Source organism: Tamandua tetradactyla, chromosome 7 (genome assembly GCF_023851605.1).
Source record: "Tamandua tetradactyla isolate mTamTet1 chromosome 7, mTamTet1.pri, whole genome shotgun sequence".
NCBI classification, from domain to species: domain Eukaryota; kingdom Metazoa; phylum Chordata; class Mammalia; order Pilosa; family Myrmecophagidae; genus Tamandua; species Tamandua tetradactyla.
In genome coordinates, this window is record NC_135333.1 from 5,378,903 (window position 1) to 5,394,493 (window position 15,591).

The 15,591-nt window shown below is 36.7% G+C and overlaps 2 protein-coding genes across 11 annotated transcripts in view; both read right to left on the reverse strand.

Annotated features, from left to right (window-relative positions):
* RBM34 (RNA binding motif protein 34) overlaps positions 1 to 4,353 on the reverse strand; it is a 43,415-nt gene extending 39,062 nt beyond the window's left edge. Inside the window, exons 1-3 of the mRNA XM_077168384.1 lie at positions 3,964 to 4,353; positions 3,671 to 3,845; positions 3,149 to 3,285 (exon numbers count right to left, since the gene is read on the reverse strand). Of these exons, the coding sequence (XP_077024499.1) occupies positions 3,149 to 3,285; positions 3,671 to 3,845; positions 3,964 to 4,016 (365 nt within the window). The 5' untranslated portion in view covers positions 4,017 to 4,353. The remainder of the gene's footprint in view (positions 1 to 3,148; positions 3,286 to 3,670; positions 3,846 to 3,963) is intronic.
* Positions 4,354 to 7,236: 2,883 nt separating this feature from the next.
* Positions 7,237 to 15,591, reverse strand: part of ARID4B (AT-rich interaction domain 4B) — a 209,545-nt gene continuing 201,190 nt past the window's right edge. For all 10 annotated transcript variants that reach the window (XM_077168373.1, XM_077168380.1, XM_077168378.1 and 7 more), the window contains 2 exons: positions 15,443 to 15,589; positions 7,237 to 8,992 (listed from right to left, as the gene is read on the reverse strand). In XM_077168373.1, coding sequence (XP_077024488.1) covers positions 8,865 to 8,992; positions 15,443 to 15,589 — 275 coding nt within the window. In that variant the 3' untranslated portion in view covers positions 7,237 to 8,864. The remainder of the gene's footprint in view (positions 8,993 to 15,442; positions 15,590 to 15,591) is intronic.

Here is a 15,591-nt window from a genome sequence, read left to right on the forward strand (position 1 = left end):
GAAGCAATTAGAGAATCTAATAGTTTTGAGAAGAAAAGCAGCCATGTCAAATAAGGACTTGTATGACAAACTGCCTATAAAATATGGCAATTAGGCAAAGTGCCTTGAGGGATGGGAGAAATAATATGGAACTATTAAAACATTACCAGCAGGGAAACCCCGGATACCATGTCAGACATTAGGGACACCAAAATCAATAGGCCAAGCCCTTGATCTTGAGGTTTGCTCTTGTGAAGCCTATATATATAACAGAGAAGCTAACCTTACTTATATGCCTAAGAGTCATGCCCAGAGGACCTCTTCTGTTGCTCAGATATGGCCTCGCTCTCTTCTCTCTCTCTCTCTCTCTCTAAGCCCAACTCTGCAAGTAAAACCACTGCCCTCCCCAAGAAGTGACACATGACATCTACGGGTGAAAAGTCTCCCTGGCAGAGAGGGAGATGATTCCCAGGGATGAGCCTGGCCCTGGCTCCATGGGATCAATGCCATCCTGACCAAAAGGGGGAAAAGAAGTGGAACAAATAAGGTATCAGTGGCTGAGAGAATTCAAGTAGAGTTGAGAGGTTACTCTGGAGGTCACTCTTGTGCAAGCTTCAGTTAGACATTGCTACCTACCATAACTTGTCAAACCTCAACCAAAACCATTCCTGCCAATCCTAAAGATTACTCAGGGATTATATAAGATTCTACAAAGGTTCCAGGCACTAGGAACCTTCCAGAAACCTACAACCTCCAAATGAATCCCTGGACCAGATAAGTCCTGAAATGCAGAGGGGCCAGCCTTTCCAGAACATCAACTAGTTTCATTTCCCTCCCATATTATCAACAGCCCTTTTCAACATGAGAAAGTTAAAATGGGCGTAGTCCAAATACCCCTAAAAAGTGGAATAAAGATCAAAGGTGATTGTGGAGTTACACAGAGAAGACAGAGTTTAACAAATGAGTATGAGTGCTGAATCATTATACTGACATTTCTTTTAGTCTTTAGTGTCTTAGAGCAGCTAGGAGTAAAAACCTAAAATTGTGGAACTGTAAGCCAAATCAAACTTTAAAATCTGTTCTATAGCTACTTGTTAAAATGTACTTGGGAATTTATTGCTTTTTTGTATACATGTTATATTTCACAATAAAAAAATATATATGGCAATTAGGTCAGGATGGCTTTGCTGAGCACTTCACCAGAATGGTGAGAGCAAAAAGGAAAAACAGCAGGAAGACCAAAAGTGGAAGAAGTTCACAATTGTTAGCAATTAATAGCTCTCAAGAGGTAACATCTGATCTGCCAAGAGAAAATAGGGAAAGAAAAATAAGGGGCTTGAAGAGAGTGGCAAACATGTTGAAAAGCTGATGAGAGGACTGAGGAAGCTAACTAGGAGCAAGTGACCATACTGCTAAGCAGCACAGTGGGTGCATATCAACTAGACACCCAATATTTGTAGTGCTTATGGAAGGACAGAAGGTGAGAGAGTTGAGCCATACCTGAAGCACAGTACCAGAGGACGAAGGGGTTGCTTAGGGGGTGGGGTTGCTTGTAACTGGCTCAAACAACAGTAAGAAGTCAGAGAATGGGTATCAGAGTAGATAGTAAATGTTTTAAGAGTAAGGAAGTGTTATGCGCGGGAGGGGTATATCATTATTCAGAGGATGCCAATTCCTTGCTCAAACCATATGCCTTCAATTTCCAGGACCTGGAACCAGCATTTTGAAAGAGACATCAAGCAGCCTGCCAAATTGTATCTGCTATCTTTTTAAATTTAACTCAACATTTCCACAAAAATTTTAAGAAAATAGTAAAATATTAGGCTGTATTGGAAGACGAGCACTGTTTAATATAAAATATTTAAAGTGACAAAAATTAAAATTGTTCTTGTGCTAATGATAAATTAACACATCAACGCAACCTGTAGAAGAACGAGAAGTAAACCCAGGATAGTGTTTTTCACCCCAAGATGTGTATATGGTGGTGAGGATGGGCTGAGTGGTTGGGTAAGGGATGAATTAGCAATCAAGATTATCTGCGGGAAATTTTAAAAGCTACATATACTGCTATTTTCATATCAAACTGAAAATATACACTAAGATGAATGTATATATATGAAAAATTCACAAAACAAATGCAAACAACTAATTTTCAATCCTTCTAGTGATGAAAGAAATCAAAATTAAAAGTGATATTAATTTTTCATTGATAAAGTTAACAAAGACAGAAAAAACAAACACTATGATGAGATAAACAACCTCATAATGCCGGTGGAACTGTAAAATTGGTATCTTTCTCTCCAGAAAGCAATGTGATAAGTGGGATCAGAGACCTTAAAGATGGAAACCAAAGATGAACTAAATAAATTTTGGAGAGATATACCATGATCATAGATCAGAAGAGTGAATAATGCAAAGACTGTCAATTCCACCTAAAATAATGTATAGATTGATCACAGTCTCAATCAAACTCCCAGGCTTTTTTTTTTAATTAATAGAAATCAACAAATTGATTCTCAAATATATATGGAAGAGTAAAAGACTTAAAAAGGCCAAAACAGTTTTTAAAAAGAACAAAGTTGGAGGACTCATGCTACCTGACTTAAAAGGTCTCCTATGAAGACACACCACATTAACTGGGAATGCAGTGAATAAAATCTAGATGGTGGGAAATCCTACAGGATAAACAACATGGTTTTTCAAGAAATGGCAAGAAGGGAAAAAAAAAAAGAGATGAAACATATTAACCAATTGCAATGCACACATCTTATATGGATAATGACTCAAACTGCACAGAAAATTTTACGTTAACGGGGGAAATCTGACTTCTGACTAAACAAAAAAAACAAACTAATCTTTTGGATACATACTCAAGTATTTATGGACGAAGTCTCCTATTTGCTTCTAAATAATAAGGGAGTATAAGTCAGGCTGAAGATGAAACAAGATTAACAAGTATTAATTGTTAATAAGCATCAATAATTGCTGCTCCACGGTACCTGGGATTCATTATCCCACCCAATTTTGCACATGTGTGGCATTTGCGACAATAAAATTATTTTTAAAGAAAGAGAAATATGAAATGAAAAAAATTAAGACAAGCATTGAAAGGTACAGGAATTTAAATTTCCTTAACATCAACTAAAAGAGAATGGGAGATTTTACAGACCTGTTTGCCAACTTTTTGTCTGCATCAGAAACTTTCTTCTTCGCTTTCTTTTTTTTTGCAGGTTCGTGCAAAAGTGGTCTTTGAATTTGGGATGTACTTTCTTCCTCCTCGTTTCGTTTTCTTCTTTGTATATTTTCCTTTTAAAAGTTTGAAATTGTGTTTAAGATTTCATTATTTTAAAATTCTGACTCCAACAGATCATTTAGCTGTCTCTCTAAACTTGCGTCTTTTTGTCTCACTGACATATCCAGTAGCGAAAAGTAACTTAAAAAGTAATCCTATCTGGGCGGTGCGACGGTGGCGCAGTGGCAGAATTCTTGCCTGCCATGCCGGAGACCCGGGTTCGATTTCCGGTGCCTGCTCATGCAAAAAAAAAAAAAAAAAAAAAAAAAGTAATCTATCTGTCACAGTGTCCCAACTGCACTTTAGAAACCATGCCCTGCGTGGTAAACTGCCAGGTATGACCTTGCTGGTTTTAAATTTGTTCTAATGGGTCATTCCTAATAGAACCGAATAACTTACTTTAGGCACAGGCACGTACACGGGCTGAACCTGAGACTCGAAAGAGGTGAAAAGGGACGCCAGCCGATCTGTACTGCCTCTGGAAGGGCGCTTGCTGTGGAATAAGCTATCAGCGACTTGTCCAACGAGGTAGTCTGCAGTTCCACACCGGCGAATACCACCGTCCGGGTTCTCTCTAGAAACCGAGGGCAGAAACTCAGCAACGCTAAGCTACACCACGCCCCACCGCAGCCCCTGCTCGAGGTCTCAAACGTACGACATCCTTGCCCGGGAAGAAGTCCCGGGCCACTCACCCCCGGACAGCATTTTTCGTTTTCTTCCATTTGTTCTTCACTTCCAAGGCCATTCTTTTTCCAAGGTCTCCCAGAGAAGAGCAGCACGTGAAACGGTACTTCCGGCTCTGGCGACTTCCGCTCTCAGGGTCACGCCCCTTCCGCTCCGGGCGTCAACACCTTCCTCCCGGCGAATCAGCGGCGGGTGATGGAGTATTAGGTCGCTGGGATCTGTTCGCTTTCTTAACGCTCTGGGAAACCTAGTGTGGGTTGTGAAGCAAGTTTTCCTAGAGTAGTTGAGGCTCAACGTATGAGTAAGAATCAGAAAGGTTGGGTGGTAGAAGCGGCGTGTTAATCCAGGCAGAGCGGAAAACACGTACGAAAAACCCTGAGTTGAGGAAGAGGGAGGAGGAGAGAGGCTGGGCAAGAAATGAGGTTACAGAGGCATATGTAGCAAAATATTTAAAAATGGATGAGTCTCGTAAAGGGTATACAGGAGTTCACCTACTTTCCTTGCAGCTTTTGTGAAATATGACATTATTTCAAAATGAAGTTAAATAGTTCGAGACCACAGCTTTTACCTTACTCTGAGGGTAATGAACTTCCAAAAAGTTTTAATACTACCTTGCTATTGTACCAGAATAAGCTGATATTTGGCACTCTAAACTTTTTGCTCACCTAAGCCTGCTTTTCTTCACCACCTCTACTTTTCATTCCCCCACAATTGCCTTCCTCTTTCCCCCTAATTTTCACTTTCAAAAATATCTCCTAAATTGCCCAAGCCTGGTACAGATACTATCTTCACTGAAGAAAATTTCTCAGCTATTTTCAATAGGGATGTAATATTTTTCCAAGACTCCATTGTACTCACTAAAATCGTTTTTGCATTAATATTTATAGTCTTTCTAAAAGACATGACGGTATTCCGTACATAGTGAAAATTTAACTTGACTTTTTAGGTAATAAAAGACTACTATAAAATCATTGCAAATTTTTTTGGTAAACTAGGATTTGACTTTGAATCTTTTGCTTTCAGGAAGCTGTAAGTCACTGTATATATACTTGACCTGTTATAGCCCACATCAGACGTGGAGAAAAATCCACATTTTTAAAACTGGCCGTTTGATCTCTGAGCCCCTTATTTTGGTTTCCCTTAATCTTGATCGTTATTTTACAAAGACAAGAAAAATACTACTGTCTGTATTTGCAACTCAAATATCTCTGCCCTATTCAATTCAATGAAGAAATTCTGTTTAATTTTCCTTTGAAATGTTTCCCATTCCCATTCCTTCCACTCTCCCTAACATTGCTCCAAGAATCACCTTGTATCTGGATCACTACTGTAGCCTCTTCCTATCTGGCCTTCCTGACTCTTCCACTTCTACTACAGCCTACATAGCCTATTTCCATATGAATCTGGAATATAAGGTTTGCTTCTACTTCTTGTCACCATCAGTCATCACAACTCTGATATGCTCATATACTACCCCTTTAAACTCTTATGAACTTAAGTCTTCCTGACCACACAGTTTAGCATTTAATTTTATCTTGTATTATTCTCACAACCGTGAAACTCTTATACATGCGTAAGCCTTCATATTATGTTAACATCATTCTATAACTTAATTGATGAATGCAGAGTTCCTGGGAGGGTACTCATACAATGAGTGTTCTCAGAGATGATCCACAGGCGATGTTCAGTCCCGGTCCCTGGGAAGCAGCTCAGCGTCCAAAATCCCTAGATTATCAAGTAAAAATTAGGAGTACAAAGATGAAGAAATGGGCCTCACAAGGAATAAAAGGTAGCACAGAGAGAATAATAGTATGAAAAAGAGCCGTAGTTGGAGATGATTAAAAAATTAGCCTCATTGTGACACAGAACTGGTATCTAATCTTCTAGGGACCAATAACCCTTTTGAGAATTTCTTAAAATATAAGGGCTCTTTTCATAGAAAAATACAAACAAAAAAACAATTATCTAAGAAATGTCAGGAGTTTCATGGCAACTGCTTCACTTTCCCCAAGTCGGTTAAGAAAATTAACAAGAACCCACCCTAAGGTTATTTCTGGATGAAAAAAAGGTGCATGTAAGAAATAAATCGATCTTAGTTTTATCAGAGATTGATAAAATGTAGTGAAGGTGACAAGGGTAGACAACTCTCACGTGGTTGTCTTGAATTATATTCAACTAATACCACGAAATTCTCAAATCCTCTGAGAAGCTGGGAAAAATGGAGAGAAAAGGCAGGCAGGCAGGACAAAGAGATTCCAAGGGTTATGTATCTCAACTTCAATAACATTTGGAATCAATTCCTAATAAAGCACTATTTCTTTAAACACATCACACATATTGTATTAAAAGTTCACAGAAAAATAGTTGAGGACAGTAACCAGTTGTCTTCTTTAGGCCTTCTCAAAGCATGTTAGCATGTTAAAATATGCTAATACTATGAATTTCTAAAGGATGGTGATATATAGCATTACCAAAACATATCTAATAATAAAATTCAGAGAATTTCCAGGGACCAGGCATTCTAGAACATATGTTGGGAAACACTGTTCTATAGACTTTAAAAACTCAAACTAATTTCTGGGAAAATAAAGGGCCATTCCCAAAGGAGCTTTAAAAATATATATTTGAGGTTTTCAGGCTTAAAAAGAAGCGTTCCTTGTTTTAAAGAAATAATTTTGTTCTGGTGGAAAGTCCAAATAGAGCAAACAAAACAAAAACCCCTTATTGATTTTATAAGCTTTGAATAAAGCAGTGGTTCCCATCCAAGATGCATATTAAAGTTAGAAACATTTAAAAAAAGACCAACATTCAGGAATCACCTAGACCAATTAAATAAGACCTTTTGGGGCGATGGGGTACAGGGTCTGAGCCTTGACTACTGTTTAAAAAAAGCCCCGGTGGTTCAATGTGCAATACAGGTGGAGAGCATTAACATATAAAGCACCCACAAAGATCCAGTTAAATTAAATGACTTAAAAAAAAAGCTGCAGCTGATGGTTTCAAGTGTTAAAAGAAAAACAGGAAAAAACTTGATTTTTCTTTAGACAAGTTGCCAAACACAAGTGTTTACATTCAGACTCAGGCATAATAAATGCATTAAAAAATATAATGCCTAATAAAATTTTTATTATCTAATTAATGAGCTTTTGATCTTATATGTAAAATCCTTCCCTTTTTGTATGTAAAGTAACACCTTGTGATGTTAGATATGTATGTTTCATCACTCATCACATAGAGAAAGGAATTAAAATTACTTAATCTTTTAGAAACAAAATCAGGGATTCACAAACTATGGCATTTTATTTCAGAGCCTTTGCTTACATTTGTACAATATATTACATAATTCTCCATTGTTTGCAGATCCTAATATATACTTTATAGCTTTTCTTCTATAAGCTTTTTCTTCAATGTTTGTTGTCAACAAATCTTTACAGTCCTGTACAAATTTGAGTAACTTGAAACCATTTTCAACAAAATTAGTTACTGTAAGCACACACTATAAGACTGAAAATGCTTTTCTTAGAAAAGTTGAATGTAAAGGATTCTGACACGTTAGCATCTACAACAAAACACTTTGAGTCTCACGTGTCATATTGCCAGAAAACAAATAAAACATGCCAGCCCCATCCAAAAAAGTACACAGAACTACAATTAAAACAGTAAAACAGTCTGTACAATAAAGTACTGTGTATTAACAGTGCCAGGTATTAAATAGCTTGAATGAACACATCCATAATATACAAATGTCTTACAAAGGTGTAGAATTAAATACAAGTGCCAAACAGAACAAAGATTAGAATCATACAACATAAAGTCAACATGAAGTGAAAACAATTTTGCGTTCATTTTGGATTTTACACAAAGCATTTAATTTGATAGGCCTACCATCCAGAATAGCTATTTATACTTAAAATAAAAACCATCCTTTTGAGACAGTTCATATCAACAACCTCTGAACCATACTAATACAGTTTACTTGTTCCTGAAGTCCTCTCATTGTAGCTCATAATAAAATAAGCAATACAAATGAATTATCTGTATTTAAGGGAAAAGAAACATTTACAAGAAAACACAAAAATATAACTGTTATAATTCATTATGAATAAATATACACTTTGAATGGGCTAAATACAATTTTATACATTGTTTAAGATTTAATACAGTTTATTAGCCATTTTCTTTTTTCACACAAGGTATTATATCAAAATTAAAAAAAAATACTGATTCATAGAAAAATGGCAAAGTACAGTAGTTCCATTCCAATTTGAAGGGCCATGAAAAGCAAGACCATTTAGCCTAATTCAAACCTGTAAACATATTCAGTCTTTTTAAAAGAGAATCTTTAATGTTTGGTTACCAGGATTGATGTCTAATATCCTGTTAACTGCAGGTTTTGAATTTATTTCATGTGCTTGACTTATACAATTAAAGCCACCATAAGGTGACTTGCTTTAAAAAACAATTAGCTTGTACAAATGAAAATAGGTTCATATATTTTCATAAATAAATGGAAAAATATCAAATGTTCCAGCTTTAACAAAATACAAGGGAATACATATACAGTAAGTTATCTTAACATGTTCAGGCCCACTCAATAACTATGCTTATTGTATTGTCTCTACAGGCAGTGAAAAGCCTCCATTTGCCACAGTGGAAGGCCTTCAAGTTACCAGACATACAACTCCCAGACAAGTTGGAAACAATTATTGCTTGAGGAAAAGCAGTTCATTGTACTTTTTCTTCATTAAAAAAGTGCACTTGAGTGCCAAGTCAGCTTGTCAAGAAACAATTTTTAAATATAAAATAGTGCTTGTCTGATTTTGTGTGTGTGTGTGTGCCACTGTGCAGTATAAAAAAGACGTGGCCCTCAACAGCCATTAAGTGCAAAGTGCTTTGGAAAGTCCTGTTGTCACCTGCACTCAACTGACATTCCATTCTGTGATGTGCTGGACATTGACGGTTCAGCTAAAGTTAACATAACAGCAGCAGTTATAGAACTGGAAGAAGGTGAAGAAGAGGATGAGGATGTGGCAGCACCTAAAGGAAAAGGAAACCAAACAATGCTTAATAAAATTATATTCAACAATAAGAATAAAACACTATTCCTTTGAACTCAAATTCTGTTGCCTTCTCCAAAATCATTTAGCTCACAGTAAGAGCTGTTAATTCTCAAAGTACCCTGATGTAAAGAAAGGCAAATCTAGAGTATCTTATACCATACCTTAAATAGCTTGACAGTGCTAACTATAGAAGTAATGAAAAAGGAGAAACTAAGAAGACTCCTGCATGGATTGAAGAGGAAATAAAACATGTGCCCAGTCAATAAGACATGGTAATAAAATACAGATTAGAATAGACCTTCTGTAATAATAATGAAAATGCCAGAAAAGAGCTTACAATTCAGTGGGAAAAACTGTAACCCATCCCAAAATTATTTTTCTCTCAATAATCTTTCTGTGTTCATCAGGGCTTAGGGTTTTCATATAGATGAAAACGGAAGGCTAAAATTGGAACAAGAGTCTATAGCTCAATTACTGTGATCTCCTCCACTTGTTTATAAAGCAAATGACACAGTAGTTATTTTCTTCAGGGAAATTATTCCTTTGTTGTAAGTTAGTGTTGGGGTTTGTGGGTGTGTGTGTGTGGGTAATTATAAAAGAAATAAGAAGTTAAAATCTCATTTGGCAGAGGAGCATGCAGTAGAATAGTAAGTCCTCTCATCTAGGACTCTCCTAGTACCCCACATATCATCCTCTCTGGGCTACCAGTTGCTTCATATTGTTTGAAATGCTAGAATAGGTGTTGGCAAATTATGGCCCCAGGGCCAAATTCGGTCAAATCCAGTCAATATCCTCTTTTTGTAAATAAAACTTTATTGGAATATAGCCTATTTGTTTACATATTTCTTATGCCAGATTTCACAACTACAATGACAAAAGAAGTAGTTTCTACAGAGACCCAGAAAGCCTAAATTATTTATTATTTGTCCCTTAACAGAAAATGCTTACAACTCTTGTTCTAACATAATTTTATCTCTAGAATCTAGAGAAATTATATGCAAAAGTTAAACTATGTAGTGATAACTTCACTTTTAAAAACATAAATTGCAGGCATAGTAGGGTATCTGACTCTTGGGTTTTGTATTTATTTATTTGTAAAATTTTTATTGTATAACATAACATATGTACAAAATGAAAAGAAAAAAACAACAGTTTTCAAAGCACTCTTCAACAAGTAGTTACAGGACAGATCTCAGTGTTTGTCATGGGCCACTATACCATCCTCTCAGATTCTTCCTTCTAGCTGCTATAGAATATAGGAGGCTAGAAAGAATAATTTTTTTTTTAATCATCACAATTGACTTTTTTTTTCTTTTTTGTGAAAAATAACATATACATAAAACAATAAATTTCAAAGCACAGCACAACAATTAGTTGTAGAACAGATTTCAGAGTTTGGTATGTGTTATAATTCCACAATTTTAGGTTTTTACTTCTAGCTGCTCTAAAGTACTAGAGACTAAAAGAGATATCAATATAATGATTCAGCAATCATATTTGTTTGTTAAATCCTACCTTTCTATATAACTTCACCATCACCTTTGATCTTTCTATCCCACTGTTTAGGGGTATTTGGGCTATGGCCATTCTAACTTTTTCATGTTGGAAGGGGCTGTCAATAATATGGGGTAGGGAGATGGAACTAGCTGATGTTCTGGAGAGACTAGCCCCTCTAGGTTTCAGGACTTAGCTGGTCCAGGGACCCAGCTGGAGGCTGTAGTTACCTTAGTGCATGGAACCTTTGTAGAATCTTATATATATTGCCCTAGCTGTTCTTTAGGATTGGCAGGAATGGTTTTGGTTGGGGTTTATGTTAGGTAGCAATGTCTAACTGAAGCTTGCGTAAGAGTGACCTCCAGAGTAGCCTGCCTCTTGACTCTATTTGAACTATCTCAGCCACTGACACTTTATCAATTACACTTCTTTTCCCCCTTTTGGTTAGGATGGAATTGTTGGGATATTTTAAATTAATAATATATCTTAAGAGATTGTTCTGTATCAGCATACATAGATTTACCACTTTTTCTTTTCAAATTAAATAGTATCCACTATAACTATGAGCCATAACTTATTTAATAACTAGTGTTTTGCTATTACCGACAACAATGTAATGAATAACCTATGCAGTATAAATAAAACTTTAAATGTCTACTCTATTTTGCATCAAGGCAATGTATCATTTGATCATACAACTTAAAATGTCTTTTATTATAAAATTACCATAAAGTTCGTGTTCTTTGTAGCTATATATTTTGCCTTGGGACTTAGTCTAAGAACAAGATTAACCAGTTCTCCAAATATATGATCAAATTGTTTTTCAAAATAATGTGCCAATGCTTTGACTAGCATTGGTTTAGTTATGAATTTTTCTTTTTGGCAGCGCAGGCTCTGGGAATTGAACCTGGGCCTTTGGCATGGCAGATGAGAATTCTGCCACTGAGCCACCGATGCACTGTCCATCTACTGATTTTTAATAGTATTTATTTATGAACTGACTTTTAATGTTGACTCACCCAAAGAAAGCATTTTGCTTTATTATTACCATAGAAAATTTCTGATGACCAGGTCTACCAAATACTGTTTTGAAGGAACTATTCTTAGTAGACGTCTTATTATACAGAACACTCCAATTAAAAGGCTTAGCTTACTTAAGGGTGAAGAACTCTAGTAAAAGCATTTAAATAGTGTGCTAATTATAATCATTATGTATTTTTAAATGATTAGACACATAAAACCCTGAACCCGGTTCTTTGACAAAATGTTTCCATACATACTTTCTGTATAGTAACACTTAATTACTTTTCAAATACTCTATAACTCGTACACAGAAACAGGCTTTTATCCACCCCACAAATTAGAAAGCCTAGCCAAATGAGGTGGAGAGTGTTACAGGAATACCACTGACAACAATATAGAGAAGTAGGAAAATTGGTCTGAAGGAAAAGAAAATGAAAGTGATTCAGAAGGAAACAACGGTGTGCTGGTTCGAATCTGTTGTGGACCCCAGAAAAGCCATGTTCTTTAATCCTCATTCAATATTTCTGGATGGGAGCTTTCTGATTGTTCCCATGGAGATCTGAAATACCCAAATGCGGGTGGTAACTTTTGATTAGATGGTTTCCAGGGAGCTGTGTCTCTACCCATTCAAGGTGGGGCTGCTTACTGGAGCCCTTTAAGAAGGAACCAATTTTGGACAACGCTGTACAGCCCATGAAGCCAGAGACCTTTGGAGATAAAGAAGGAAAATGCCCCGAGGGGAGCTTCATGAAACAAGAAGCCTGGAGAGAAAGCTAGCAGACATCAGTATGTTCACATGTGCTTTTCCAGTTGAGAGAGAAACTCTGAATGTCACTGTGCTTCTTGAACCAAGGTATCTTTCCCTGGATGGCTTAGATTGGACATTTCTATAGCCTTCTTTAATTTAGACATTTTTACAGCCTTAAAACTGTAAAAGTGCAACTTAATAAATACCCCTCTTTAAAAGCCATTCCATTTCTGGCATATCAGACTCAGGCAGCTTGCAAACTAGAAAAGACAGTAACAGTGGGGAAAGAAGAGGAACTGAAGCAAAGTGATAAAGCTTATATTATGCTAGATTGCTCCCCTTCCCCACTCCCTATTGCCCCATTTCTCTACCCCCCTTCAACACTGAGGGTCACTCTCAACTTCATCTTCTTTATTCTTCTTAAACAACTTCAATTCAGCTTTATATCCACTACTCACTGAAAATGTTCTTGAAAAGGTTACCAATGAAACTAACATTGTCAAGTCTATTGACCACATACTTCTCTGATTTTTCAGCAGCACCTGACACACCTGACCACTCCCCTCTTTCTCCTCCAACATTCTCTTTTCTTGGCCATCCTCTCCTGGTCTTCCTCTTAATTCAGGGCTACTGCTTCTTATGACACAATAGGTCTGTTGTCACCTTCTCAGCCCTACCTCTGAATGTTGGCTTTCTCTCTTTTCTATCCACTTTCTCCCAAGGTGATCTACTTAAGTATTGTGGCTATAAAAACCACTTTGAGTAACTACTATACTGCAGATATGCCAATGATTTAAAAAGCATCTCTAGACCTGACTTTTCCCCTAAAATATCCCACTGTCTACTTGTCATCTCCATTTAGGTGCCATAATAGACATTTCAAAACTTAGATGGCTAAAACAGAACTTTTGGTCCTTGCTGTGTTCCCCTACCCACAATGTATTCTTCTCAAATCTTTCCCATTTCAGAAAATGGCACTATATCAATTTGTTGTAGCCAAAAACTCAGATGTCATCCTAAATTCTTCTCTTTCCTCCCATCCACCATTCTCAAATCCAATCAACTGGCAGGCACTGGTACAATTGTATATATTTTGCAATACAGTTACACAATCATTATTAAAGATCAGGGCTATTGGATTACAGTTCAGCAACTTCAGATATTTCCTTCTGACTAATCTAAAACCCTAGACAGTAAAAAGAAATATCTATTAATGAGTCAGTAATTTCAGTCATTTGTTAAATCCTAATTTCTCAGTTACACCTCCTCCCTCTCATTTGATCTTTCTCTCAATCTTCAGGGATATCTGGGCAATGACCACATTAACTTCTTTGCAATGGAAGGGGGTATTCGCTTTATGGGGTAGAGAAATGAAAGTGGTTGATGTTCTTGGAGAGATTGATACCTCTGTGCTTCACAGCTTATCAAGCATAGGATCAATCTGGAGAGCTTACTTAGTTTCTAAAAACATAAACTTACAATTTTTATAGAGACTTAGCTAGAGCCCAGGGCATTCCCTAGGGTTTTCAGGACTACTGTTGGTTGGGGCTTGGCATACCAATGGTAGTCCGCAACATCTGGCTAATGCTTGCCTAAGAGTAACCTCCAGAATGACTTCTTAATTCTATTTGAAATTTCTTAGCCATGGAAACTTTACTTTGTTTCATTACTTTTCCCCTGAAAAAAAGAAAGTGTTTTCAGTATCACAATGCCAGGGCCATGCTCATACCTGGGAGTTACACCACATGTTGCCAGGAAACATGTTGTACATAGAGGACAGATTAGTAAGTTTATTTGCAGAGTTGGTTTAGAGAGGCCAAATCTGAGCAACAAAAGAGGTTCTCTGGGGTTAACTTTTAGGCATAATTACATGCAGGTCTAGTTTCATTCACCACTGCAGAAATAAGATTCATAAGGGCAAGCCTCAAGATCAAGGGCTTGGTTTGTTAAATTGGGAGTCCCTAATGCGCAAGAGAGTATCAGGAATTTCCCAGGTGGGAAATTTAATAGCACCATATTTTCCCCCAGTCCCTCAAGGGAATAGAATTCAGTATTAACTGCTCTCCATCTTTACTGCAACTATCCTGACCCATGTTAACTATTACTTCCCACCTGAATTATTGCAATGGACTCCCAAACTCGTCTCATTGCTTCTACCATTGTCCCTCTGGAGTCTACTTTCTATGGTAAACAGTGATCTTTTAAAAAAACCCTACTATATAAAGAACATGTCATTTCCCTGCTTTAAACTTTTCAAATAACTGTCCATCTTAGAACAAAATCTGTATGTCTTCATCCTGGCCTACAAGGCCCCACTTGATTTGATTGTTATTTCTACCATTTTCCCACCACATGGTTTTCTTTCTGTTCCTGAAATGTAACAAATACATCGTCACCTTAGAGCATTAATCCTCATCTGGGGGCAATTTTTCCTACCAGGGGATATTTGGCAATGTTTGGAGACTTTTCTGATTTCCATTACTAGGGAGAGGAGTACTATTGGCATCTAGAGGTTAAAGGCCAAGGATGCTGTTTAACACCCTACAAGGCACAGGTGAAGTTCCCCAGAGCAAAGAACTATCTGACCCAAAATGTTAATAGTGCCAAGAATGAAAAACCCTGTCTTAGACACACTTGCTATTCTCTCTGCCTAGGATTCCTTCCCTCAGATTTTAATGCGTCTTTCTTCTTGTGATTTGGGAAATATCCTAATCATATGTAAATAGCCCATACAATCTCTATTTGATGCACAGTAGTTTTCACTTTCTAAAACTATTTAAGGTTTTTTTTTTTTTTGGCATATTCTAAGCTCTGTGAAACAATGTTATGTTTTGAGATAATTTTAAAGACATTTCAAGAGTCTATAACAAGGTAAGTCAATAGAGATAGGTTGTGATTTTCTACAAAAGAAGAACATACACTAACATTTACTAAGTAATTATCATGTTTGGGAATTATTCTAGACAAACTACAAGCATGAATTATTGCATTTACTTCTTACAATAAACTTATGAAGTCCATATTATTTTTTTTCCATTTTCTGGATGGAGATATGGCAGAGTGACTAAAAACTTGCCTGAATATAGACATACAAACCCACGCAAGTCTAACTGCAGAGTCATGAATTCTACATTTTAGTTAAAGTAGGGTGTAAACACTTACTCTCTCTCTCTTTCTTCTTTAAACGTTTTCTCCTCCGATCAATGGAAGCTACTTCAGATTTTAATGACAAATAATGTTTTCTGATTTCTTGTAGTTTTTCTTGAAGAATTGTGATGCGTTCAGCACTGGTCATATTTTCCAAGTCCGCT